Source organism: Gasterosteus aculeatus, chromosome 21, assembly GCF_964276395.1.
Source record: "Gasterosteus aculeatus chromosome 21, fGasAcu3.hap1.1, whole genome shotgun sequence".
Taxonomy (NCBI): Eukaryota; Metazoa; Chordata; class Actinopteri; order Perciformes; family Gasterosteidae; genus Gasterosteus; species Gasterosteus aculeatus.
This window is the reverse complement of record NC_135708.1, coordinates 21,417,485-21,442,482: the sequence shown is the minus strand read 5'-3', so window position 1 is coordinate 21,442,482 and position 24,998 is coordinate 21,417,485. Positions and strand designations below refer to the sequence as shown.

General features: G+C 50.8%; 1 protein-coding gene across 17 annotated transcripts in view; it reads right to left on the bottom strand.

The window, feature by feature from the left end:
- The window catches only part of LOC120815208 (histone-lysine N-methyltransferase 2C), a 53,307-nt gene that overhangs the window by 4,668 nt on the left and 23,641 nt on the right, over positions 1–24,998 (bottom strand). For 5 of the 17 annotated variants that reach the window (XM_078096532.1, XM_078096536.1, XM_078096537.1 and 2 more), the window contains 35 exons: positions 24,036–24,161; positions 23,090–23,122; positions 22,542–22,673; positions 21,952–22,266; positions 20,697–20,770; positions 20,111–20,578; positions 19,604–19,738; positions 17,718–18,246; positions 16,764–17,626; positions 16,375–16,638; positions 16,000–16,277; positions 15,743–15,921; positions 14,151–14,528; positions 13,659–14,063; positions 13,150–13,530; positions 12,897–13,011; positions 12,719–12,812; positions 12,555–12,618; positions 12,187–12,419; positions 11,654–11,926; positions 11,098–11,205; positions 9,416–10,273; positions 8,489–8,749; positions 7,997–8,173; positions 7,729–7,890; positions 6,960–7,092; positions 6,625–6,736; positions 6,262–6,437; positions 5,984–6,084; positions 5,760–5,861; positions 1,595–1,640; positions 1,366–1,481; positions 1,188–1,280; positions 913–1,101; positions 695–822 (listed from right to left, as the gene is read on the bottom strand). In XM_078096532.1, coding sequence (XP_077952658.1) covers positions 695–822; positions 913–1,101; positions 1,188–1,280; positions 1,366–1,481; positions 1,595–1,640; positions 5,760–5,861; positions 5,984–6,084; positions 6,262–6,437; positions 6,625–6,736; positions 6,960–7,092; positions 7,729–7,890; positions 7,997–8,173; positions 8,489–8,749; positions 9,416–10,273; positions 11,098–11,205; positions 11,654–11,926; positions 12,187–12,419; positions 12,555–12,618; positions 12,719–12,812; positions 12,897–13,011; positions 13,150–13,530; positions 13,659–14,063; positions 14,151–14,528; positions 15,743–15,921; positions 16,000–16,277; positions 16,375–16,638; positions 16,764–17,626; positions 17,718–18,246; positions 19,604–19,738; positions 20,111–20,578; positions 20,697–20,770; positions 21,952–22,266; positions 22,542–22,673; positions 23,090–23,122; positions 24,036–24,161 — 8,101 coding nt within the window. The remainder of the gene's footprint in view (positions 1–694; positions 823–912; positions 1,102–1,187; positions 1,281–1,365; positions 1,482–1,594; positions 1,641–5,759; positions 5,862–5,983; positions 6,085–6,261; positions 6,438–6,624; positions 6,737–6,959; positions 7,093–7,728; positions 7,891–7,996; positions 8,174–8,488; positions 8,750–9,415; positions 10,274–11,097; positions 11,206–11,653; positions 11,927–12,186; positions 12,420–12,554; positions 12,619–12,718; positions 12,813–12,896; positions 13,012–13,149; positions 13,531–13,658; positions 14,064–14,150; positions 14,529–15,742; positions 15,922–15,999; positions 16,278–16,374; positions 16,639–16,763; positions 17,627–17,717; positions 18,247–19,603; positions 19,739–20,110; positions 20,579–20,696; positions 20,771–21,951; positions 22,267–22,541; positions 22,674–23,089; positions 23,123–24,035; positions 24,162–24,998) is intronic. The other 12 variants (XM_078096535.1, XM_078096540.1, XM_078096538.1 and 9 more) reach the window with 8 other exon arrangements.

Genomic DNA, 24,998 nt, shown 5'->3' with positions numbered 1-24,998 from the left:
GTATTAGATATTATGAATCTGTCTTTGTTGACAGCACATGTACCACAGTCCTTCAAGGTAGCTGTAATTAAACCTCTTCTTAAGAAACCTACTCTTGCTCCAGAAGTGTTGGCTAACTACAGACCTATCTCTAATCTTCCCTTCCTCTCTAAGATCCTTGAGAAATCCGTCGCAAATCAATCATGTGACTTTCTACAAAACAATGCTTTGTTTGAGGATTTCCAGTCAGGATTTTGCCTGCATCATAGTACAGAAACAGCACTGGTGAAAATTACGAATGATCTACTTGCATCGGACCAAGGACTCATCTCTTTTCTTGCTGGACCTGAATAGTCTCTCTCTCTCTCTATCGAGGGTTACATCTGATGGCGGTTGCCCCTGCAGTTGTCCTGGCGTACACGTGGCTTACTACTCTCAATATTTGAATAATCTTGAATGTATTGTACATCTTTTACGTTGTTCATTCTGTATACATTACATATTTTGCATTCTGTCCACCCTGATAGGGATCCTCCTCTGCCATTCTCCCTCTAAGGTTTATTCTTATTCTCCCTTTTAAAATTTGACTTTAAAGGCCCCGGAGGCAAATTCGTAATTTGTGGTTTTGGGCAATACAATTGAATTGATTAACAGGCTCAATGTAATGCTAACACCTAATAGGCTAACCAGCTCTGTCTGATGCTAATAGACAAACCTGCTTAGAGTGATGCTAAAACTCCAGCGTCTCCAGCGGTTACTCTTCATCCTCTTCCCTCGGCGAGACGCCAGTGCGTCGTCTACAACTGGGACTGCCCGGGGGCGAGGCTTCAACTTCACCGTCACCTATAAAAGAAAAACAGAGTCATTAAATCATTGAATCAATCAACCGAGAGATTAGCTACAACCTTTGGTTATTAAGTCAGGAACACCTACCTTGAGGCGGTCCATGCGGGGCCTGGTCTCCATGGTGATGGCAGAGGCGGGGGGGAAAGAGAGTGGTGGGGAGGAGGTTGGGGCAGGGGAGGAGGGAGTGTGGAGGAGCGAGTGGACGGCTATGGAGGACATGTTGCTGGTGTACAGGTGGTGCACTCTGCTGGGAGGGGGGTGCTCAGAGACCGCATCCTGCAGACAGAAGGACATCATGCCATGACATCATCAAACAGTAAACAACGTCAAGGAGTTTGGAGATCAATAACGTGATCCCTCACCTTGTTCCCAGCTCTTCTGTTCTGCAGGTCCGATGTGTAGAGAGCAGAGCAGTTTGGACTACAGAAAAGCAAACTGGAGCTGGACTGACCTTCCTGTAAGACACACACACGCACAGTGACTTCCTGTCTGCCATCTTTGTTTTTTCACTGTCTTACACACTTCTCTACTGCCTCCAACCTGTTTAAGATCCTTGAAAATTTGGACTCCGTTTCCCAGGAGCATCTTGCAGTAGGTGCAACACGGAGACCTGGCAGTGGATGTGCAGCCCGGTTGAGTGTGGTCCATTCTGACAGCTGAAGGGAAACGCACAAACACACATACACAAAAAGAGCTTTTCAATAGTAGATCACAGGTTTGCTTATGTGTATCTATATATGTATGTATGTTACTGCATGTTTTTACATACCAGTGTTTCCAGCCGCAGGTCTCTGCTGATTGTTTCCTGTTGAACTCTGAACACATCAAACAGTCAGTGTGTGTGAATCGCTTTCAGAATGACTTTTATTCACTAGATTCGGAGTGTACTAAGTATAAATACACGTGGCACACGTACATGTAAGGCTGTCACAATATCAACTTTGTGAACATTCTTTGCGATAAATTATATTATTGCAACTTTATGCCACTGATGACATAGTAACAATACAATAGCATAGTAATACAAGTACGCTCTTTCAAGGACAAAACCCGTTTTATTCATCAGAATAAAAGATTCTGATTTAGACGTTAGAATCGTTCTTACTCCGTTAGAATCGTTCCTTTCTGGGAACCGTCACCTTATTGTGGTGGAGAGGTTTGTGTGTCCCTATGAACCTGAGGGCTGTGTTGTCGGGAGCCTTGTGCTCCTGGTAGGGTTACCCTTGGCAAAGTGGTCTCAGGCGAGGGGCCAGACTAAGAATGGTTCAAGACCCCCATGAAAAAACGGAAGAGGGAAGGAGTTACCCGGCCCGGAGGAAGCCCGGGGCCCCCATTTGGAGCCAGGCCCAGATGGAGGGCCCGACAGCGAGCGTCTGGTGGCCGGGTTTACCGCGGAGCCCGGCCGGGCACAGCCCGAAGGAGTGACGCGGCAGCCCAACACTCTACTCCCCATGGGCTCACCACCTGTGGAGGAAACCGATGGGGTCGGGTGCGCTGCTACAAGGGTGGCAGTGACAGTGGGGGGTCTAGACGGAACAGACCTGGGCGGCAGATGCTGGCTCTGGGGACGTGGAACGTAACCTCTCTGGGGGGGAGGGAGCCGGAGCTTGTGCGGGAGGTGGAGCGTTATCAGTTGGATCTGGTGGGGCTTACCTCTACGCACAGCCTCGGCTCTGGAACCAAACTCCTGGATAGGGGGTGGACTCTATTCTACTCCGGAGTGGCCCATGGTGTGAGGCGCCAGGCGGGTGTGGGGATACTCATAAGTCCCCGGCTGAGTGCTGCTACATTGGAGTTTACCCCAGTGGACAAAAGGGTCGCCTCCCTACGCCTTCGGGTGGTGGGGGGGAAAACTCTGACTGTTGTCTGTGCATATGCACCAAACAGCAGCTCAGAGTATTCTGCCTTTTTGGAGACCCTGAATGGAGTCCTGCATGGGGCTCCTGTAGGGGACTCCATAGTCCTACTGGGAGACTTCAATGCACACATGGGCGACGATGGAGATAACTGGAGAGGCGTGATTGGGAGGAATGGCCTCCCTGATCTGAACCCGAGCGGGTGTTTGTTACTGGACTTCTGTGCTAGTCACGGATTGTCCATAACAAACACCATGTTCGAACATAAGGATGTTCATAAGTGTACGTGGTACCAGAGCACCCTAGGCCAAAGATCAATGATCGATTTTGTAATCGTATCGTCTGATCTGAGGCCGCATGTTCTGGACACTTGGGTAAAGAGAGGGGCAGAGCTGTCAACTGATCACCATCTGGTTGTGAGCTGGGTCAGAGGATGGGGGAAGACTCGGGACAGACCCGGTAAACCCAAGCGTGTAGTGAGGGTGAACTGGGAACGTCTGGAGGAGGCCCCGGTCCAAAAGATTTTCAACTCACACCTCCGGCGGAGCTTCTCTCACATTCCTGTGGAGGTAGGGGACATTGAACCAGAGTGGTCTATGTTCAAAACCTCCATTGCTGAAGCCGCGGCGGTGAGTTGTGGCCTCAAGGTCTTAGGTGCATCAAGGGGCGGTAACCCTCGAACTCCGTAGTGGACACCGGTGGTCAGGGAAGCCGTCCGACTGAAGAAGGAGGCCTTTCGGGTTATGATATCCGGTGGGACTCCAGAGGCAGTTGCAGTGTACCGACAGGCTCGAAGGGCAGCAGCCTCTGCCGTGATGGAGGCAAAGCAGCGAGTATGGGAGGAGTTCGGGGTAACTATGGAGAAGGACTTTCGGTCGGCACCAAAATGTTTTTGGAAGACCATCCGGCACCTCAGGAGGGGGAAACGGGGAACCATCCAAGCTGTGTACAGTAAGGATGGGACCCTGTTGACCGCGACTGAGGAGGTTATCGGGCGGTGGAAGGAACACTTTAAGGAACTCCGGAACCCAACTACTACGCCCTCTTTGGTGGAGGCGGAGCTGGAGGCGGAGGAGGGATCATCGTCAATTAGCCTGGTGGAAGTCACTGAGGTAGTCAAACAACTCCGCAGTGGCAAAGCCCCGGGGATTGATGAGATCCGTCCAGAGATGCTAAAAGCAATGGGTGTTGGGGGGTTGTCTTGGATGACACGCCTCTTCAACATTGCGTGGAAGTCTGGGACAGTGCCAAAAGAGTGGCAGATCGGGATGGTGGTACCCCTCTTCAAAAAGGGGGACCAGAGAGTGTGTGCCAATTACAGGGGTATCACACTACTCAGCCTCCCGGGTAAAGTCTACTCTAAGGTGCTGAAAAGGAGGGTTCGGCCGATAGTCGAACCAAGGATTGAAGAGGAACAATGCGGCTTTCGTCCTGGTCGTGGAACGGACCAGCTCTTCACTCTTTCCAGGATCATAGAGGGGGCTTGGGAGTATGCTCAACCAGTCTACATGTGTTTTGTGGACTTGGAGAAGGCCTATGACCGGGTCCCCCGAGAGATACTGTGGGAGGTGCTGCGGGAGTACGGGGTGAGGGGGTCCTTGCTTGGGGCCATCCAATCCTTGTACACCCAAAGCGAGAGCTGTGTTCGGGTGCTCGGCAGTAAGTCGAAGGCGTTTCCGGTGGGGGTTGGCCTTCGCCAGGGCTGCGCCTTGTCACCAATCTTGTTTGTGGTCTTCATGGACAGGATATCGAGGCGTAGTCGGGGGGGAGGAGGGTCTACACTGCTTTTTGCAGATGATGTGGTCCTGATGGCATCTTCCGTCTGTGACCTCCAACTCTCACTGGAGCGTTTCGCAGTGGAGTGTGAAGCGGTCGGGATGAGGATTAGCACCTCTAAATCTGAGGCCATGGTTCTCAGCAGGAAACCGATGGATTGCCTACTCCAGGTAGGGAATGTGTCCTTACCCCAAGTGAAGAAGTTCAAGTACCTCGGGGTCTTGTTCACGAGTGAGGGGAAGATGGAGTGTGAGTTTGGCCGGAGAATCGGAGCAGCGGGGGCGGTGTTGCACTCGCTTTACCGCACCGTTGTGACGAAAAGAGAGCTGAGCCGGAAGGCAAAGCTCTCGATCTACCGGTCAATCTTCGTTCCTACCCTCACCTATGGTCATGAAGGATGGGTCATGACCGAAAGAACTAGGTGACGGGTACAAGAGGCCGAAATGGGTTTCCTCAGGAGAGTGGCTGGCGTCTCCCTTAGGGATAGGGTGAGAAGCTCAGCCATTCGCGAGGAGCTCGGAGTAGAGCCGCTGCTCCTTTGCGTCGAAAGGAGCCAGTTGAGGTGGTTTGGGCATCTGGTGAGGATGCCCCCTGGGCGCCTCCCTAGGGAGGTGTTTCAGGCACGGCCAGCTGGGAAGAGGCCCCGGGGAAGACCCAGGACTAGGTGGAGAGATTATATCTCTGCACTGGCCTGGGAACGCCTTGGGATCCCCCAGTCAGAGCTGGTAGATGTGGCCCGGGAAAGGGAAGTTTGGGGTCGCCTGCTGGAGCTGTTGCCCCCGCGACCCGACCCCGGATAAGCGGTTGAAGATGGATGGATGGATGGATGGACGTTAGAATCGGAATATGAACATATATCCTAAAGAAAGAAATAAACAAAAACAAACAAAAAGTGCAAGGGACACGGAGCGGGCGAGGGATCGTGCTCGGTGCGATGAGCAGACAAGAGGACAGCGCGATCGACTAAATGTTGGAGACATTCAATAACGATGGTCGACGGTGGTGCATGGAGTAGAGAGGGTGCACTGGGAACCGCACGGTTGGTGGTTCGAGTCCCTGGCCGTCCCTGAGCCAAGACGCCGAACCCCTAATTTTGCTTCCCAGGCAAAATGTAAAAAGCCACGAGTTAAAAATGTAAGTCACTTTGGATAAAAGCGTCAGCTAAATTACCTGTAATGTAATTTAATTGTAAAATGAATATCGCGCCACCCAAAATGATCACACTCATTTTTATATATTGTGCGATCGGCCAATATATTGCATATCGCGTCAGGCCTACGCTCCTGCAGTATTTGCTCCCACCTGTGTGAGTCCAGCAGGAACAGTAGCTGTACTCAGCTGGTAGTTGGAGGGGGGGGCGACCCGCAACAGCTCAGCAACCGCCGTCATCACATCCGCTACATTCTGTACACAGAGTCACAGTGATGTCTTCGGGAGGGAGGGGCAACACACACACACACACACACACACACACACACACACACACACACACACACACACACACACACACACACACACACACTTACCTGAGCCGCAACAGGGTTCAGCGTTATTGCTATGGTTACCAGGTCAGGTTTTGAGCATGACACACGACGCTGGTTAGGCTCCACCTTCACTTCTTGTTTCACTGTGAGACACACACACGTGAGAAAGTGTTTTAATGAAGTGTTGATCTTTTCTATTCACATAAAAACGACAACCCCGACAAAGTACTGCAGTACCAGCTAAAGTAGTGAGGACACCTCCTGCCAGTCACACCGAGGTGAAAGCAAACGTTACATCTGGTATCACGGCAATGACTGACCTTTTTCCCAGGCGCAGGGCATCATGGGTAGTGTAGGCGAAAGGCAGGGTGATGGTGTCTCCAGTTTGACCCAGGAGAGGTCGGGGTACCTGCTGACCTCCATGTCAGCCACGCTCTCTGGAGAAGACGACGGGACGTAGCCTCCCGGGCTGTCGCGCCCAGACAAGTCTTGGACCCTGTGGAAAAAAAACACACAAAGAAGAAGGTCGATGAAACATGTCAAAGGCTGGATGGAGAGAAGGCCACAATGACGATCAGTATAAAGTGTATTCTACACAATACTAATAACAAAGAACAGATTGCTCATTCTTATCAACCTTTAAAAGAAGACTTTTGATCAGAGTATCAGTGGGAGGAGTTTACCTGAGCTCTTCCTGGTTGTTGTGGGGCGGGGTGGGCAGGGAGGCGGGAACATCAACTGTCCTGGGAGTGTGGTTTAGAGCAAGAAGCCCCTCTCCTTTCTTGACATATTTCACTGAAAAATTGCCCAAACCTATTATTAGGCTAAGATCAGCTCCTCCAATTCTTATAACGCACTACAACTTTTACATATGCGACATCATAATTCAGACACCAAATCCTCAGCAACCAGATCACCAAATATTGGGTCAGGATCTAAAGATCCTTCTTCATCCCCACTACAGAGGAGATCAACGCAGTGGATGTGTGATTCTTGTGGTGAAGACAAACACACTCACCCTCCTGCTCAGACATCTCCTTCCTCTCCAGCTCCTCTGTCGTAGCGAAGCCGTTCACCAGCTTCTGCTTGGAGACGGGTGGAGGGGTGGGGGGCAGCGAGGCCGGAGGAGTGGGGGGGTTACTGAGGTTATTCTAGAGGTGGAGAAGACAGACGAGAATCTGTGAAGCCGAGGTAGTAGTACTGCAGTAGTAGTACTATACTCGTACCTTGTAAATGAGCTGGGAGTAGTTGTACTTAGTGGTACCGTGTACTCGTACCTTGTATATGAGCTGGGAGTAGTTGTACTTAGTGGTACCGTGTACTCGTACCTTGTATATGAGCTGGGAGTAGTTGTACTTAGTGGTACCGTGTACTCGTACCTTGTATATGAGCTGGGAGTAGTTGTACTTAGTAGTACCGTATACTCGTACCTTGTATATGAGCTGGGAGTAGTTGTACTTAGTGGTACCGTGTACTCGTACCTTGTATATGAGCTGGGAGTAGTTGTACTTAGTGGTACCGTGTACTCGTACCTTGTATATGAGCTGGGAGTACTTGTACTTAGTAGTACCGTGTACTCGTACCTTGTATATGAGCTGGGAGTAGTTGTACTTAGTGGTACCGTGTACTCGTACCTTGTATATGAGCTGGAAGTACTTGTACTTAGTAGTACCGTGTACTCGTACCTTGTATATGAGCTGGGAGTAGTTGTACTTAGTGGTACCGTGTACTCGTACCTTGTATATGAGCTGGGAGTAGTTGTACTTAGTGGTACCGTGTACTCGTACCTTGTATATGAGCTGGGAGTAGTAGTCTGTAACTCCCTCCAGGCAGCCGGTACCAAAGGAGCCACTCAGTCTGGAGTCTTGGCCCAGAGAGGAACTTCCATATGGAGCAAAGAGACTCAGATCCACTTTCAGAACTGGCTCCACCAGGGGCAAAACCGACAGCTTGTGGGGGGCACCAATCAATTCAGTGGTTAGAAATTATGCTGAAGAAGATAAATCAATACCTGAAATCCTGTCATTCCGTCAGCTCAGACTGAAGGAGGTCTACCTGTGTGATGTGTGTGGTGAGCGGCTCAGAGGAGGAGGAGAGGAGCGTCGTCTTCTCATCTTCCTCGTTCTTCCTTCTCTTGTTCTTGAAAGCTTTATCTTTCTCCGGCCGAGCGAGTCTCTTACAGCGCTGAGTCTTCTTTTTACCGGACGAGTCCAGGAGATCTGGACCGTCCACCTGAAGGACAGGTATTATGACGTCATTGTGAGTCACCACTTCATGATAAACCAACGCGCTTTCTGTTGCTGTCACCATGGCGTAACACAACCCACTGCGCTTTATTCAGAGGTCACCTGACCTGAAATCACCAGTGAGATAACAGTTCACCCCTAGCTCATAGTCAGCCAGTCACCTAACTCAAAACAAGCTCAAAAGCTAATGACTAGCTTAATTAGCTTGAGAAGCCGGCCACTACGGACTGACCTAGCTTGCGACTAGCCTAAATAGCTAATAGTCTAATTGCTCAGTCGCCGTTAAGAGTTAACCCCTCACCATGCTGCCATGGGAGCCGGGCCTGTCCTCATCCTCAGACCGGACGCTCTCATTGGACAGCTGACGGCGGGTAGTGGGCGAGGCCTGGTCAGTGGGTGATGGGGTGTTGGCTGGAGAAATCTTGTCCTTCAGCAGGTGTCTCAGTAGCTCCTTCCCACTGTCTCCACCATGAAGAGAAGAGGGGGGGAACACTCCAGCACCATGACCCTCCTCCACCTTCACCATGCCTCCACCACATGCTCCTCCTTCTGCATGCTCTTCCTGCTTGGACACGGACACAAATCAACAACCTGAGCTGACTGTATACCACATGAATACACAAAATATCACAGCTTATGGCGCGTTTCCACCGAGCGGTGCGGGTCGGGTCGGTCCCTTTTATTTGTGTCTCCACTGTCAAAAGTTGAGAATGGTACCAAAAATCCGAACCGTACCGTTCCACTTTTTGGGTACCCTTCCGTTGGAGTACCTGGCACAGTTGTTTGGCACTAAAGGGTGGAGCTAGACTCACTGCAGAACGTTGATTGGTTGAAAGAGTGTCGTCATTTGCGCGTGCCGCAAGGGGAAAGACAACACACTTGCAGCATGTAGCCTTTGCTCAAACAAAGATTGTCGTCTCCTTGTGACAAACAGCCACATATCGAGAAGCAGAAACAGGATCGGCTGTATGTCCTCCATTGTTGTTTGCGGTTAGCTTTCAGTTTTCGCGCGATCGAATGGCGTCAATCTACTTTCCGTCATATACCACGCCTATCAAGTGACCTTATCACTACTTCCTGGAATACACCACGCCTATCAAGTAAGGGTACTGTTGGCGGTGGAAACGCTCGCTAAATCATGGTTAACAGACCCGACCCGTACCGACCCTTACCGCTCAGTGGAAACGCGCCATTATTGATTTCTCCCAGTGATCTCAAAGCTACTGACCTTGACCTCCAGACGATCTCTCTGACACCCCACACCCAGGACGGATCCTCTCTGCTGGGCTGCAGACATGACAGACAGTTCCCTCTCCAGCTCTGATGATGGAGCCAGACCAGAGAGGGAGGACTTAAGAGAAAAGCACAGTTCTGATTGGTCCATGCTGCCCCGGGTGGGGGTGGAGCAGGAAGTATCTGACACAGCCGGAGTGGGTGGAGCTGTGGTATCATCAGAGTATGAGGATAACGGCGTCCTGGCTCCTCCTCCGCCTGCCGCCTCGTCTCCTTCCCTCTTTCTGCTCCTCTTCTTATTTGGTTTGTCATCAGGGATGATGTCAGAGTAGAGCGGCATGAGGGAGACGGGGACTCCAGAGGAGTAGCAGGCAAAGGATGGGGGGAGAGAAGTAGAGGGGGAGGAAGAGGAGAGGTCGTGTCCAAATCTATAAGCCTGACCTCCAGGATGGAAGGGGGTCCTAACGTCTGCTCCCATCCCAGCTGGTACCTGTTCCTGAGCTGGGCCGGGGGGGCCTGAGAGCCTGGGCCTGGTGTGGAGGTCTATGGGGGGCCCGTGCTCAGCTCTGCCCGGCTCTGTTATGGCCCCGGGCAGCAGCGGGCTAGGAGGCAGGGGTCCTCCTGTGAAGCTCTGGTTCTGTGGGGGCGGTTTAGCTGCTGGCGGAGACTGGAGGAAGTCCTGGGGCAGCTCAGAACTGAAGAAAGGACTATCACTTCCAGGGGCAGGGGCTGACCCGGCAGGACGTCCAGATGGGGGAACGGCTGCTACTCCAGCTCCAGGAGCCATGGAGGCTCCCAAGAGGCCTTGTTGCTCCAGCTCCATTCTTTGCTTCAGGGAGCGATGACGCTCCACCTGAAAGAAGAGGAACAGCTGTGTGATACTATTTCCTGTTGTCACCGATAAACAGCTGTGTGCCTCTTCTTGCTGTTCCCTACAGCTGCGTGTCGCTACTTCCTGTTGCCTACAGATGACCAGCTGCGTGTCGCTACTTCCTGTTGCCTACAGATGACCAGCTGCGTGTCGCTACTTCCTGTTGCCTACAGATGAACAGCTGCGTGTCTACTTCCTGTTGCCTACAGATGAACAGCTGCGTGTCTACTTCCTGTTGCCTACAGATGAACAGCTGCGTGTCTACTTCCTGTTCCCTACAGTTGAACAGCTGCGTGTCTACTTCCTGTTCCCTACAGTTGAACAGCTGCGTGTCTACTTCCTGTTGCCTACAGTTGAACAGCTGCGTGTCTACTTCCTGTTGCCTACAGATGAACAGCTGCGTGTCTACTTCCTGTTGCCTACAGATGAACAGCTGCGTGTCTACTTCCTGTTGCCTACAGATGAACAGCTGCGTGTCTACTTCCTGTTGCCTACAGATGAACAGCTGCGTGTCTACTTCCTGTTGCCTACAGATGAACAGCTGCGTGTCTACTTCCTGTTGCCTACAGATGAACAGCTGCGTGTCTACTTCCTGTTGCCTACAGATGAACAGCTGCGTGTCTACTTCCTGTTGCCTACAGATGAACAGCTCCGTGTCTACTTCCTGTTCCCTACAGTTGAACAGCTGCGTGTCTACTTCCTGTTCCCTACAGTTGAACAGCTGCATGTTTCTACTTCCTGTTCTCTAAAGATGAACGGCTGTGTCTGTACTTCCTGCTCTGAGTGATGATGGTTTGATGGTTCACCTCCTGCATGAGCTGAGCTCTCTGCCTCTCCTGCTGCTCCCTCAGCTTCTCCCTCCTCTCCCTCTCCAGGAAACCCTCACTGAACGGGTTGTTATCATCAAACTTCACCTACAGGAGGTGGAGACAGAAATCAGCTGAGTGTGCCGAGGAGCTTCTAGAAGATATATTAAGAGTCACACTAAAGGACAGGGTCAATAAAACATTATTTGATTGTCGTTTCTCTGATCTTAGATCATTAAATATTTACAACAGAGAGTCGACCCACAAATCTGAGCCAGGACGACATTTAAATGATATTAGTAATTTCCGTCTTCCGTATGATGTAAGTCACATTACTTAATCAATGCTCTACCTTTGAGAATCGGGAGCTGAGATTAATACATTGATCGATCGATCAATCCATGGCTTCTTAAATCAATTTGTCTTGTGTTAAAAAATGAAAGATTTAACACAATGTCTCATAATAGAGGTATGGTTTAGATTTGTACCCCGTGTTGAAGACACGTTGTGAAGCTGATTTATTAGTCAGACGTTAGTAGAGTTCCAGGTGAGGTACCTGTGGTGGGGCAGCGGCTGCATCCCCTGCCGCTCCATTGTTTCCTCCAGTGGGGCCCCCTGGGGACACTGCTGGGGGGGGCTGGGGCCCTTTAGACAGGATGGAAGGTATTGTCTGACCCATCAACCCGGTGGCGCTGCCCCCTGGGGTCCAACCAGGGGGGGCGGCTATGATCCGTGCCACTGCGGGGCCCCCCAGGTGTGGGGGTCTCTGCTGCTGCTTGGTCCTGTAGTCCTCAATCAGCTCGGCATGATCCTTCTGCTGCTTCCGGATCTGATAAACATCACAGTGACACTTGTTCATTACCTCACCAGGAACAGGTTGCTCTCCTCTGAGGATGAACCACATGAACACATTCAGAGACCAGCTGTCCCAGGAAGTTACTGATGACTGGTGTCCACTGGTGATTAAAGAGGCCTCTGCCTGCACTGCCTCAGCAGGTGAGGCAGTGCATGTTAAGCTGCTCCAGACCAACTTCCCTTGTGGTGCACACCTGTGTAACTACGGTGACAGTCCTGCGTGTGCCCCTGTACCTGCTCCAGCTGCTTCTGGACCCCACCCTGTTGCTCCGTGATGCTGCAGAGCTGGGCGGAGTCCTCCTCGCTCAGGGCTCGGCCCGCCTTCTTGGCTGTTCTCTGTTTAGCCGACAGAGACTTCTTGGTCTTGCGTAGAGCTGCGATCTGCTCCTCCAGGAGGCGCTGCTGCATCTGTAGTAGCTGCTGAGTCTCCTCCAACCACTCCTCGTACTGAGGGCGCTGAGACTCGTCTGTAGGAGACAGGACAGTGTTACACAGGAGGAACTCTGAAGGAGGCGTCTTTGGGGATTAATTAGCACCAGTCGACCGTCGCCCACTCTTTTTCATGTCTGTCTAACATCTGTGTTTTATGCGCTCATACTTACTGACAAAGCCTGGACCAAAGCTGGGGGGCTTCGTTCGCACCAACTGGGGGTTCATCTTCCCATCCTGACGGGAAGAGGAGACACATAGAACATGAACATATTTGTATTTAACACAAACAGAAACCCACCAATAGTTCTCATCATGTGGTCATGCTTCTACACACCTGAACCACTAGCTGAGGAGGCCCCTCTGGACCCGGAGCCACCGGGTCCACTGGGTCCACCGCGGGCATAGGGGAACCCGGAGCCTGGGGGAAGCTGGAACACCCACATGCACAGTTTGTTAGTCTTTAATAAAGACGGAAACAACTTTTCCTAAAAAGAGGTCAGAGGTCCTCCTACCTGTTGATGACCACAGGGTTAAGCCCCAGGTTTCCCTGGGTCATGACCTTGTTGATGCCCTTCAGAGCCACCATCTTGGCCTTCATGATGGGGTCAGAGATGGAGTCAAAGTCTGCTGAACACACACACACACACACACAAAATTGAAAAGCATACCACCTGTCTGTTGAAAGCATACCACCTTCCAGAACAACAATGGTAAAAGAAGAAACCGGTCTGTCCTGGTTCAGGTCTATCAGGGTACAGGTCTTACTCATATTGGGTAACGCAGGGTCTGTGGTGGACCTCTGTCTGATTATGGCCTGCATCTGCTTCTGCTGCTGCTGCTCCTGGCGCTCCTGGTCCAGGAGATCCTGCAGGAGGAGTGGTTGCTCCTCGAGGAGAAGGGGCCTGTGCTGGTCCTGGTCCATGTCCATGTTCTGGGGCAGGCTGGCCTGGGCCAGCTTGGAGGTCCCCTGGTGCGGAAGCTGGGTATGAGGGTTGAAAAGGAGACAAGGCTGGGCCTGTCGAGGCGGAGCATGAGGAGTCAGACTGCTGTGGGCAGAAACTGGGAGACCCTGAGGTTGGAGGGTAACGAGTGCTGAGGAAGAGGGTCCGAATGGTCTTTGCTGCTGCATGAAGAGCGACTGTTGACCTGCAGATGAGACGTAGGCGTATTTCAGCTGAATAATCATTGATCAATAATATTGATAGAAACCATCAACTAAATATAACAAGTAGATCAATAATCTAGTAGAAATACAAAATGATAAAACTCGTTACCTCCAGCCAAGGGGGGGTGAACCCTAGGAGCCATACCCGATGACAGAGCCTCTTCTTGGGACTTGAGACGAGCAGAACCAGGGCCTGCTGCCTCGGATACTGGAGCTCCTGGAGGTCTGCTGGTGGGTACGAGCCCAGGATGAGATGTAGGTTGCTGGGTAGCAGAGGGGCCGTCGTGTACTTCCGGTTTGACTTTGCCGATTAGGTGAGCGTTGCTATCGGTCTTTCTTGAGCCAAAGGCTCCTCCCTCCAACGGCTCCCCGAGGTCCAGCTCCTCGTTAAACATGTCCTTCTTGTCCTCCAGGTTGAGCTCAGGGTCGGCGTAGGCGATCAGGTCAAACTTCCCCGACAGCAGGAAGTCGTCGAGGTGGAGGTCATTGGGACCCAGATCCAGGTCCTCCTTACCTAAAACCAAAAGCGTTAGGGATTGATTGATGATTGAGGTTCCTCAACTCCATCCTGGTTCTGAGGATCCACAAGTGAGGCTCTTACCGTCTTCAGGGTCCAGGTTCAGGTTAAGGTCCACCAGATCCTTCACCTCTACGTCCTCAAGGTCCTTCACAGCGGAGTCTTCCAGATGCTCCTCATGTAGGACAGCCTCTCCACTCTGAGTAAGCCCTCCCGCATGAACCAAGTGCTTCTGGTTCAGATGGTCCATCACCATTGTCTCTCCCATCCTGGTCCCCGGACCAGGTCTCACCCCAAACAGCTGGGGGTCTCTGGGGAAGGGCAGTGAGGGGGCCTCCGGCAGAGAGAAGGACAGCCTCAGGCGGTTCTCCGGGGTGCGATGTCGGAGCTCAATGTAAGGCTGTCCCATGATGCTGTGCTGCTGGAGGGGGAGGGAGCGGGGGAGGAAAGGTTGGGGGACACCTGAAGGAGTTGGGGGGGGTATCAGTGACTTTACAAAGAACTGAATCAATATAAATATATTGTGAATGTACATGTATACACCAGGGCTGTCAACAAACATTCTATTGTTAAAAACAACTATTCAAATGTGAAAATTAATATTCGAATGTAAAAAAAGGCGGCACGGTGTCGTGGTGGTCAGCACTGTCGCCTCACAGCAAGAAGGTCCTGGGTTCGACTCCGCCCAGTGGCCTTTCTGTGTGGAGTCTGCATGTTCTCCCCGTGTCTGCGTGGGTTCTCTCCGGGTTCTCCAGCTTCCTCCCACAGTCCAGAGACCCGCTCTGGGGATCCGGTTGATTGGGGACTTTAAATTGCCCATCTTTCTCAAGTGTCTTTCTCAAGGACACATCGACATGCGGGTTAGCAGAGCCTGGGATCGAACCGACAACCCTCTGATTGGAGGACGACCGTGCTCCCCACTCACCCACAGTCGCCCAGTGTGAATGTGAGTGTGAATGGCTGTGTGTCTCTGTGTAGCCCTGCGATTGGCTGGCGACCGATCGAGGATGTACCCTGTCTATCGCCTGAAGTTGGCTGGGATGGACTCCAGCCCCCCCACGACCCTGTGTGCAGGATAAGCGGTTTGACCATGGATGGATGGATGTAAAGAAATAATAATAAATGCGGCGTGACTGTCTGCTTTGCGGGTGGGCGCGAGCCTGACTACTGACTATATTGCATGAATGAAACAGCTTCATGCTGTTGATTCTTTCTATTTTATCCCAAGGAAAAGTTCTGTGTTTACAGCACAGCTCGCTCGGAGCGTTCAATGTCGATACTGTAAAACTTCAATCACTGAATGACGCCTGGGACAAGAATCGCGACCTTAAATTGCACTCGGTATTTGTTTTATTATTGTCGTTCATTTAACGTGCAGAGAGCGTGACGGTGCGAGAGAGAGCGTGTGTGCGAGCGAGCAAGAGACCTGCGGTCTTGGCCATTAGTTACTTTACTTTTTTTTGAGTAGGTAATATGTTGTTAAATATGTTTAAACTTAAATAAATTACCCATACAGGTAGTTACGTCCCGTTGTATTAATTTGTCCAGTAATTGACGCATCTAATGCGCAACCAGATATTCGAATATATGTGTTATTTTAAAGCGAATATTCAAACGTTATTTTTGAGCCATTTTGACAGCCCTAGTATACACATGCAGAGAACTCATTGGCTCACCAGACATCATGTGGGGCGGAGTGGGGCGGATGCCAGTAAACTCCACCGGAAAGGGGGATCTCTTCATCTGGAAAGAGACTCCCTCCATCAAACCGAGCCCAGAACTAGGCACCGCTACCTGGTGGGGTCGTGAGAAGGAGTCCCGGGGACCCGCTGGAGCTACTGGGGGAACACCAAACCTGGAGGAGGAAAAAGAAGAGATGAGTAAACCAGAACATGTTATCAGGTCAAGTCGAGGTATTAAGAGCTCTTCTCACCTTTGAGCCGGTCCACCAACTGGAAGCTCTTTGGGGGGGAACCCTTTCTGCTGGTCCAGGGGTACCCCCCCCCGAGGCCTCAGTGTGGCGGGGTACGGGGGTGGGGGACGTCCAAACGGGTCTATTCGGGGAGCAGGAGAAGTGTCTGCCTGGGACCAGTGTTGTGGTGGGGCAGAACCAGGGACGGGTCCAGAAGGTGCTTCCTGGAGGCCTTTCTCCTGCCGTAAGGCACTCTTCTGCTGCTGCTGTCTCAGGATGAGCTGCCGGAGACGCTGACGCTGCACACAGAGGGAACCGGAGAACTCAGAGGAAGAGAGGAACCAGAAGCAACCGGACTAAAAATCAACCCTTCAAGAGGTGAGACACCAGTCCTACCTGTCTCAGCTTCTCCTCCGAATCACCAAGCTGAGGCAGCATGCTCATTGACCCGTCTAAAGGCGCCCCGGTCATCTTATTGGTTGTTGAGCTGTCAGTCCGTGTCACGTGACTCTGCTCAAAGAGGTCCTCACCAGGATTCTGACCAGACAGGAAGATGCGGTCCTCTGACATTCCGTGGTGCATCAGGGTCTGGCTGGTTGGGGTTGTGGGAAATAAGTCCTGCTGCTGTTGTTGTGGTTGTCTTCCTGGAGACCGCTGCATCTGAAGACAAAAGACATAAATGAAAACACACTGTAGTCTGGACACGTAGACTCACATTTAGGTGACAGCTAACACTTGCATGTACACTCGAGTACACACGTGTGATGTACGGTGTCGTCCGTTACCTGGAGGTGTGTCGGGCTAAAGGTCACGGTCTCACCAGACAGCCCTTGAACCAAAGGGGAGGAACCTGATCCTGTCAGTTGAGGCAGGATCTCCTTTAGGGCCTGGCTGAAGGGCTCTGGGCCCTTCTGGGGTCGCAGTGTCGAGGGCTGCTGGATATAAGGGTCCAATAAAGGTTGTGAGGTAGCATCAGGCAGGGTGTAGGGATCGCTGCTCCGCTGACTCCCAGGCGATCGAGGGAAGTGTTCAGTGATGGAGGGCCGGGGGGTTCCCGGATTGGAAGCGTACGTGTCTACGTTCTGGTGGGAGGGGGACGGACGTCTGCTCGTAGATTTCTGGTTGTACTGGTCCAGTCTAAGTGCAGGCGGTGTGGTGAGATAGGGCTCAGAATGAGGGTGTGGTGTACCAGGAGTCTGAGGACTGGCGTAGGAGTCAGGCGAGGGCAGAGAGGTCAAAGGTGACTGCTGTGTGAAGGGTTCAGTCATCTGCTGACTGTAGTCAGGTCTGGGGGTGCCAGGCGTCTGGGAATAGGGGCTTCGGTGGGGAGAGCCCAGTCCAGACAGCGGAGTGGAGGGTAAGGAAGGGTCCTGCGAGTGGGAAAGAGCAAAGCCCATGTCCCTCCTTCCTCCTGTGGTACCACACGTTTCCAGTTGAGACTGGTGATGAGGCGGCATGGGGGCTTTGAACAACCCAGCATGCACCAGTTCATCACCACGAGCACACAGCTCAGAAACCACCGCTCCAATGCTACTGCTGCTATGAGGATTCACCTGGTACCCCTCAGCTCCTCGGAGACCTATGTGTCGTGCTGAAGGGTCGGAGCCAGGGGGGGGGCTCATCATACATGCCCTGTTCTGCTGTATTCCTGGGAGGAGAAAACAAGGAGGAGACGTTAACGGGAGGAGAAAACTGGGAGGACACTGACTCTGGGAGGACCCGCTACGAGGGGAGGTTACCTGGGTGGAGTCCAAGGGTCCTGGAGACATCAGAGGTTTTGGAGTCGGGTGACGGAGCAGGAGAACCAAAGGCATCGTGGGCTGGGGAGGAGTTGAGGGAGTTGTGACGCTGCTGCGAGGAGGGGGTGCGAGGAGGCCCTGCTACTTTAATGTTGGGTTCCCAGGGTGATGAGGGACGAGAGGAGGGCGGGGAGAACATTTGAGGGGAAGAGGGCGGCTGATGGAGGGGAGAGGAGGGGAGGGGGGAGTGAGGGAGCGAAGAGAAGCCAGAGGGGGGAGGGGCTTGTGGTCTGAGGAACACGTCATCAGCCAGTCCCAAGCTCTGGTGTCTGGACCCCAGCGGATGGAGGGGGGAGGTGTTGCCTCCGCCGATGGGCTGCTGGCCCATCACCGGGGGGCTTCGGCTGCCCCCATCTGGAGAAAGCCGCCCGGCGAGCTGCCTCTGCTGAAGGAGCTGCTCATTCTTCACCTGCTCCAGCTTCTGGCTGGCCTCCATCTTGGCCAGCTGTTTGCTCTTCTGACGCATTTGCTAAAAGACAGAAAAGGAAACAGACACGAGTCAGCGTCTCTACGTCTGATGGCCGCTCGTAATGCTCGCTATCCCTCTGTCTACTCATGATATCAGTGATGAATGGAGGCTACGGCATGCAGCATGACATCATGTAATATGCTGGAGGAGGGGTGTGCTGTGTTGGGGGGGCTTATCATTTATCCTTCCTGCTGTCTGTCTCTCACCTGGTTAATCATTCCGTGATACCTGCTCACTGTAATGTCAAGCTGCGGTCATCCTTCAGCGCACACATACACACACACACACACACACACACACACACACACACACACACACACCTTATTTCGGACTGTCCTGTCGCCTCTCCATCATGCTGGGGGGGGGGGTCTGATGTTAAGCCAGAACACCAGACCGCTATATAAACTCTCACCACTAGAGCTCAGCTCCCAGGGAAACTGAAGCACTTTGTGCAATTGTGACTTTTTGCATTTAAGACCATCGCTGCCTCGTCTCATACCCCCTGACTACCACTATCACTCTTATATTCCTATTTACTAACTGGTTCCAGGCTACTCCTCATCTACCGGATCACAATGGCGCATAGTGGTTCTGTTGGTTTGGTACGATGAGGCCAGGAGAGCCTCAGAAGAAGAGGACCCTGTGCTGGGATGCTGAAGGACGGCAGCAGAACAACATTCAGAGTGAGAATAAAGTCAGCCACACTGCAATGAGCGTTCTTCAATCCCAGAGAAGACAACCGTGAGCCGTGGGTCCATGTTTCTGAAATCCTCTCTGCTTTAGGAGAGGCTCACTGACACCTCTCCAGTCTGAGTGTTGCTGAAGAATAATAATAATAATAATAATGTTTTACTGAACGTAAACATCCTATAGACTGTAACAGATTCACACTAAACAGAGATATTCTCCACGGTTGAAACAGAACATTTCAGAAGATGGCAATTTGTTTACTTAATTAAATCATAAATCAAATTAGTTTCATTCTTTGTCAATCAACAAATCAATTATTTGACTAATGTAATCCATTGCTGACCAGCAGTTGAATATTAACCAGCTAATAGTAGTTGCTGAGTAGCTATTGTGTAGCTGCTAACTGCCCCGAACTAATCTATGTGTTTTTAAATTTCCTTTCGCCTTATATCTTGATGCTTTTGGAGTTTTATGTGAAGCACTTTGCCTTGTTGTTAAAATGCGCTATACAAATAAACTTGCTTTGCCACCTTGCTAATCAGCTGCTGACCTCCAGGTGAACCCAGTGAAAACTGTGTGTGGACCAGCAGCATGTTGCTGTGGGAGAGAAAGAGGATTTGAGAGGGTCAGGAAGTCTCCCTGGAACAAGTTCGCCTTGAGATCTTACCAGAGCCTCTTTGCCACCTCCTGCTACAGATGCCTGGTAGGGACAATCTTTATCTGTTGGTGATTTTAGGGCTTTGCTTTGGGGGAGATTTTCCTGCCTCTTCTTACCGGCTCCCCATCTGTCTTTTACCTCTCCCTTTTCAATGACAATGACATCACAGATATTAGTTGGAGTCAGTGAGTGAGGCTCAGCATGCAAATCATCTTCATCCATGACACAATGATAGTAAAAGTCACATGACCCCATCGCCCAGTGAGGCACTGCTCCCCCCCTTAACATGCAGCCTGGGTGTTACCATGGTTACTACTCAGAGTGGGAAACCAACACCATCCAATGGAATGATTGGACAAAATCAGTTAGTTATTGAACTACGTGATGCAACACATTATTCTGTGAATCACAATAAGCTGATATTTTTATTACAAGAGTCTGGTGTTGATTTCTCTCTCGGATTCTAAATCATGGGTGGAGATGTGATAAAGACAAACACACTGAAACACTGGTTACCTGTCTGAACTTCCACTCCTGCTCCTGTTCCGACTCTTTGGGCCTCAGTGGGTCCTTAAACGCTACCTCCGTCTCCAAGGAAACAGGGTCAAAAGGTCCCTGAAGCAGCGGTAGAGGGAGTGGTGGTAAATGCTGCTGATGGTGCGGCTGCTGCGAGGGCTGATGCAGGTGCAGTGGCTGCTGATGTTGCTGCTGATGGCGGTGCGGCTGATGTTGCTGCTGCGGCTGATGTTGCGGCTGATGTTGCGGCTGCGGCTGATGATGTGGCTGCTGCGGCTGATGTTGCGGCTGATGTTGCGGCTGATGTTGCGGCTGATGTTGCGGCTGATGTTGCGGCTGATGTTGCGGCTGATGTTGCGGCTGATGATGTGGTTGCTGCGGCTGCTGTTGCTGTTGGCGCTTGAGTTGCTCGTTTGACAGCTGCACCTTGCTGATACGCTGCGCCGCCCGATTATCACGAGCTTTTTGCTGGTGGAGAGAGAAAACAAAACAACATTTTCAGTAAATCACCAACAGCCAAATATGTGACTCGATGTGTCACTTTCTGTCATGAATGATCGGCTGCAGCTTGAAAGAGAAAACTCACTACGAAGGGAGCCCTGTCCTGAGAGCTGGCCTTCCTCCACAGCTTGGCTATCTGCTTCACTCTGGTGGACCAGTCTGAGACACACACACACACACAACCATAACAGTGTTTTATTACTGTAGTCACTGGGAGTGGGAATCACCAAAGGTACCAACATAAGATATCACAATACTGCAATATGCTATACGAGTATTGCAAACTATTACCTTTTCCTAACCGTAAATTGTGATAAAGCAAAACTTTATTTTATTTGATCAAATATGTTGACAGTCTGTTTCTCTCACTTCAAATATTTTCTTATTATTAGTTATTAGTATTTCAACAAAACGGGATTGTGGAGCAGACAAACTGACCAACCAACCCAGTCATAAATGTATTACAGTCGACAGAGTCCAACTTGCTGAATTAAAATGTGTGTGGATGGCAACTTGTACAAGAAAAACGTGTGTTGTGTTTACGCTTCACATGAGGTGATAGATTGTGTATTTTCTTAGCTCGCTCACAATTGGAAGGTAGCATTGACTATTAGTTTTTTGACTTCTCCCTGAAGTCTCCATTTTTGTTTCGACCAACCTCCTACCAATCACGCTGTGCTAACCAGAAAGCATCACAGAACCATCTAGTACAGTGGTCCCCAACCACCGGGCCGCGGACCGCTACCGGTCCGTGGGCTGTTTGGTACCGGGCCGCACCACAGAAAGAATATTTATATATTTTTTTCTGAAAAATGTTTTATTTTGAAAATTGACCGGCTTTTCTACTAATTATGTGCGCTCGTCCCTCTGACAGATTCCCCACGCGTCACCAGGCGCTTTTCTTCACGTTTACAGTTGTCTTCTTACCGCGCACGTACACGGCAGTTTCGCCCACCAGCAAACACAGAGCACGCGACTACACCCCCCCTCCCCCTCCCCCGTCCTTCGGCCGTTCGGCCCGCAACGACTACTTAACCCCCCCGTTATTCCGCCGGACCTTCTCGACCGGTCCGCGATATATTGTCTGACATAAAAACGGTCCGTGAGGTAAAAACAGGTTGGGGACTACTGATCTAGTAGACTGAAAAAGTAATTGATTAAAAAGTTGAAGACCAAAAAGATCATTCGTGGAATAAAGGGTTGATACTTGGCTTTCGTGTATCAATACAAACTATATATACTGTATACTGTTCTTTTTTCACCCCACCCCTAGGCACTTGTCTCCTCTATAAAAAGGGAGGTAAATATAGTAGAACAAGAAATATTTAGTGTGTTCGTACCAGGATGCTGCTCTCTCAGCTGGGGGAACTTGGTGTTACAGTAGAGGACAGGAGCAACAGTGGCCATGTCTCCCAGAGTTTCCTCCTTCTCCCACTTCAACATGCCCCTCTGAGCAGTCGACATGACGTCCTGCTCGCCTCCTCTTGCTGACACCCGATTGGTTGAGGCCAGCCCGGGGGCTGTGCTGTCCAGAGGCGGTACCCTAAAGCCCGTTGGACTCTGGGCACCGCTGGATATCATGGGAGTGTTAGGAAAATGAGAAGGAGCTCCCGTCAGGCCGTTCATCAGCGGTAGACGAGGAAACGTCGTTGTTGCTGAAGGACAGAGGTTTAATTATCCATCCGTAATAATAATAATCACAATAATATTCAACCTTTTATTTTTTCCGTTACATTAATTGAATCTCCGTGATAATATTGACTGCTTTCATTTGGAGTAGAGTGGGAATATAGTTGAGGTAGAGTCAGTTTAGATTTAACTTTTAGTGTCATCTTCGTAGATATGCCTTTGTACTGAAGGAGGAAAACTGTAACAGGACCCAATCAAGTGTGTCTATTTGTAACGTAGGGTCTGTTTTGTTTGTGTGTACCTGTGTGGTGTGTGTTTGTCTTACTCCCAACAGCAGTTTGTGTGCGTTGGCTCTGCTCAGAATGTTGGTTGATGCTGCGGTTCGGACTGAGAACAGCAGTGAAGACCTCCTCTACGTCCTTTCCCTCCAGCTCTACACACACACAGACACACACCGTCACAAACTAAATCTGATTGCCCTATCCAACCAGGGATTCACCATAAACGCTATAACATACTTCACATGACTGTTATGAGTTCAGAACACGACGAGCTTCATAGAATATAAATGTAACTCCACAATGTTTGGTAGCTTGTTCTAGTTGTGTTTAAATATGTCATAATATTGGTATTATAGTATTTGTAGATTCGATGTCTTTTCCAATAACTCGACGGAGTGAAAGACGAGGGACCTCTTTCATTGAGGATTAAGGAATAGAGATGGTCATAAAATATGACATTTAGAGCTTCATTTGGAAACAATCTGATATGATATGAATGATATTCAGTAAGCGGTTGACCATAAATATGGAGGAAGAAGTCTCCTTTGCTCACGTGATCAGGACTCACCTGGGATGTTGTACAGTTTGCTGAGGATGGCTCCTGAAAAATAACATAACTGATGAGTTAACTGCTATACATTATTGATTACTGATACATATGTCTATAAGCATACTGTTGTACGTGCATTATAGATTTATAAACAGACACAGAGGCTGCTGCGAACTAGAAGGTCACTGAGGTAGTCAAACAACTTTGCAGTGGCAAAGCCCCGTGGATCGATGAGATCCATCAATGAGAGATGCTGAAAGCCGAAACCCAGCAAAGTCTACTCCAAGGTGCTGAAAAGCAGAGTTCGGTTGATAGTCGAACCAAGGATTGAAGAGGAACAATGCGGTTTTCGGGGCTGTGGATTTCATCGCTGCTTTTTGCAGATGATGTGGTCCTGATGGCATCCTCTGTCTGTGACTCCAACTCTCACTGGAGCAGTTCGTTGCCCACTGTGAAGTGGTTGGGATGAGAATTAGGACCTCAACATCTGAGGCCATGGTTCTCAGCAGGAAACCTATGGGATTGCCTACTCCCTACTCCGGAAAGGGAATGTGTCCTTACCCCAAGTGAAGGAGTTCAAGTACCTCGGGGTCTTGTTCACGAGTGAGGGGAGGATGGAGTGTGAGTTTGGCCGGAGAATCGGAGCAGCGGGGCGAGACTCGCTTTACCGCGCCGTTGTGACAAAAAGAGAGCTGAGCCGGAAGGCAAAGCTCTCGATCTACCGGCCAATCTTCGTTCCTACCCTCACCTAATGGTCATGAAGGACGGGCGAAATGACCGAAAGAACTAGGTCACGGGTACAAGCGGCCAAAATGGGTTTCCTCAGGAGAGTGGCTGGCGTCTCCCTTAGAGGGTGAGAAGCTCGCAGTAAAGCCGCTGACAGCAGTTGACGATGAATAAATTAATGTTAAATTTCGAAGAAACTGTTAGACCTGATTAAAAATATAAATTGAAAAAGTCTCACCGTCAGCGACCATCTTGTCGAGCTCTGGACTTAAGATGGCATCGAGAGGCTCTTCCTGAACCGCCCTGATGCCACGGCCACCACTTCCTGTCCTGTCACCACCAATCAAGCCAATGTCCAGACCGGCTAAGAAATACAGAAGAAGAGACAGATAAACAGGTGAGGGGAAGCAGTCGGGGACACTCGCAGGAGAAGAAGAAGAAGAAGCAGTCAGGGACACTCGCAGGAGAAGAAGAAGCAGTCAGGGACATCTGCAGGAGAAGAAGAAGCAGTCAGGGACATCTGCAGGAGAAGAAGAAGCAGTCAGGGACATCTGCAGGAGAAGAAGAAGCAGTCAGGGACATCTGCAGGAGAAGAAGAAGCAGTCAGGGACATCTGCAGGAGAAGAAGAAGCAGTCAGGGACATCTGCAGGAGAAGAAGAAGCAGTCAGGGACACTCGCAGGAGAAGAAGAAGCAGTCAGGGACACTCGCAGGAGAAGAAGAAGCAGTCAGGGACACTCGCAGGAGAAGAAGAAGCAGTCAGGGACACTCGCAGGAGAAGAAGAAGCAGTCAGGGACATCTGCAGGAGAAGAAGAAGCAGTCAGCAGTCATCTGCAGGAGAAGAAGAAGCAGTCAGCAGTCATCTGCAGGAGAAGAAGAAGCAGTCAGGGACATCTGCAGGAGAAGAAGAAGCAGTCAGGGACACTCGCAGGAGAAGAAGAAGCAGTCAGGGACATCTGCAGGAGAAGAAGAAGCAGTCAGGGACATCTGCAGGAGAAGAAGAAGCAGTCAGGGACATCTGCAGGAGAAGAAGAAGCAGTCAGGGACACTCGCAGGAGAAGAAGAAGCAGTCAGGGACACTCGCAGGAGAAGAAGAAGCAGTCAGGGACACTCGCAGGAGAAGAAGAAGCAGTCAGGGACACTCGCAGGAGAAGAAGAAGCAGTCAGGGACATCTGCAGGAGAAGAAGAAGCAGTCAGGGA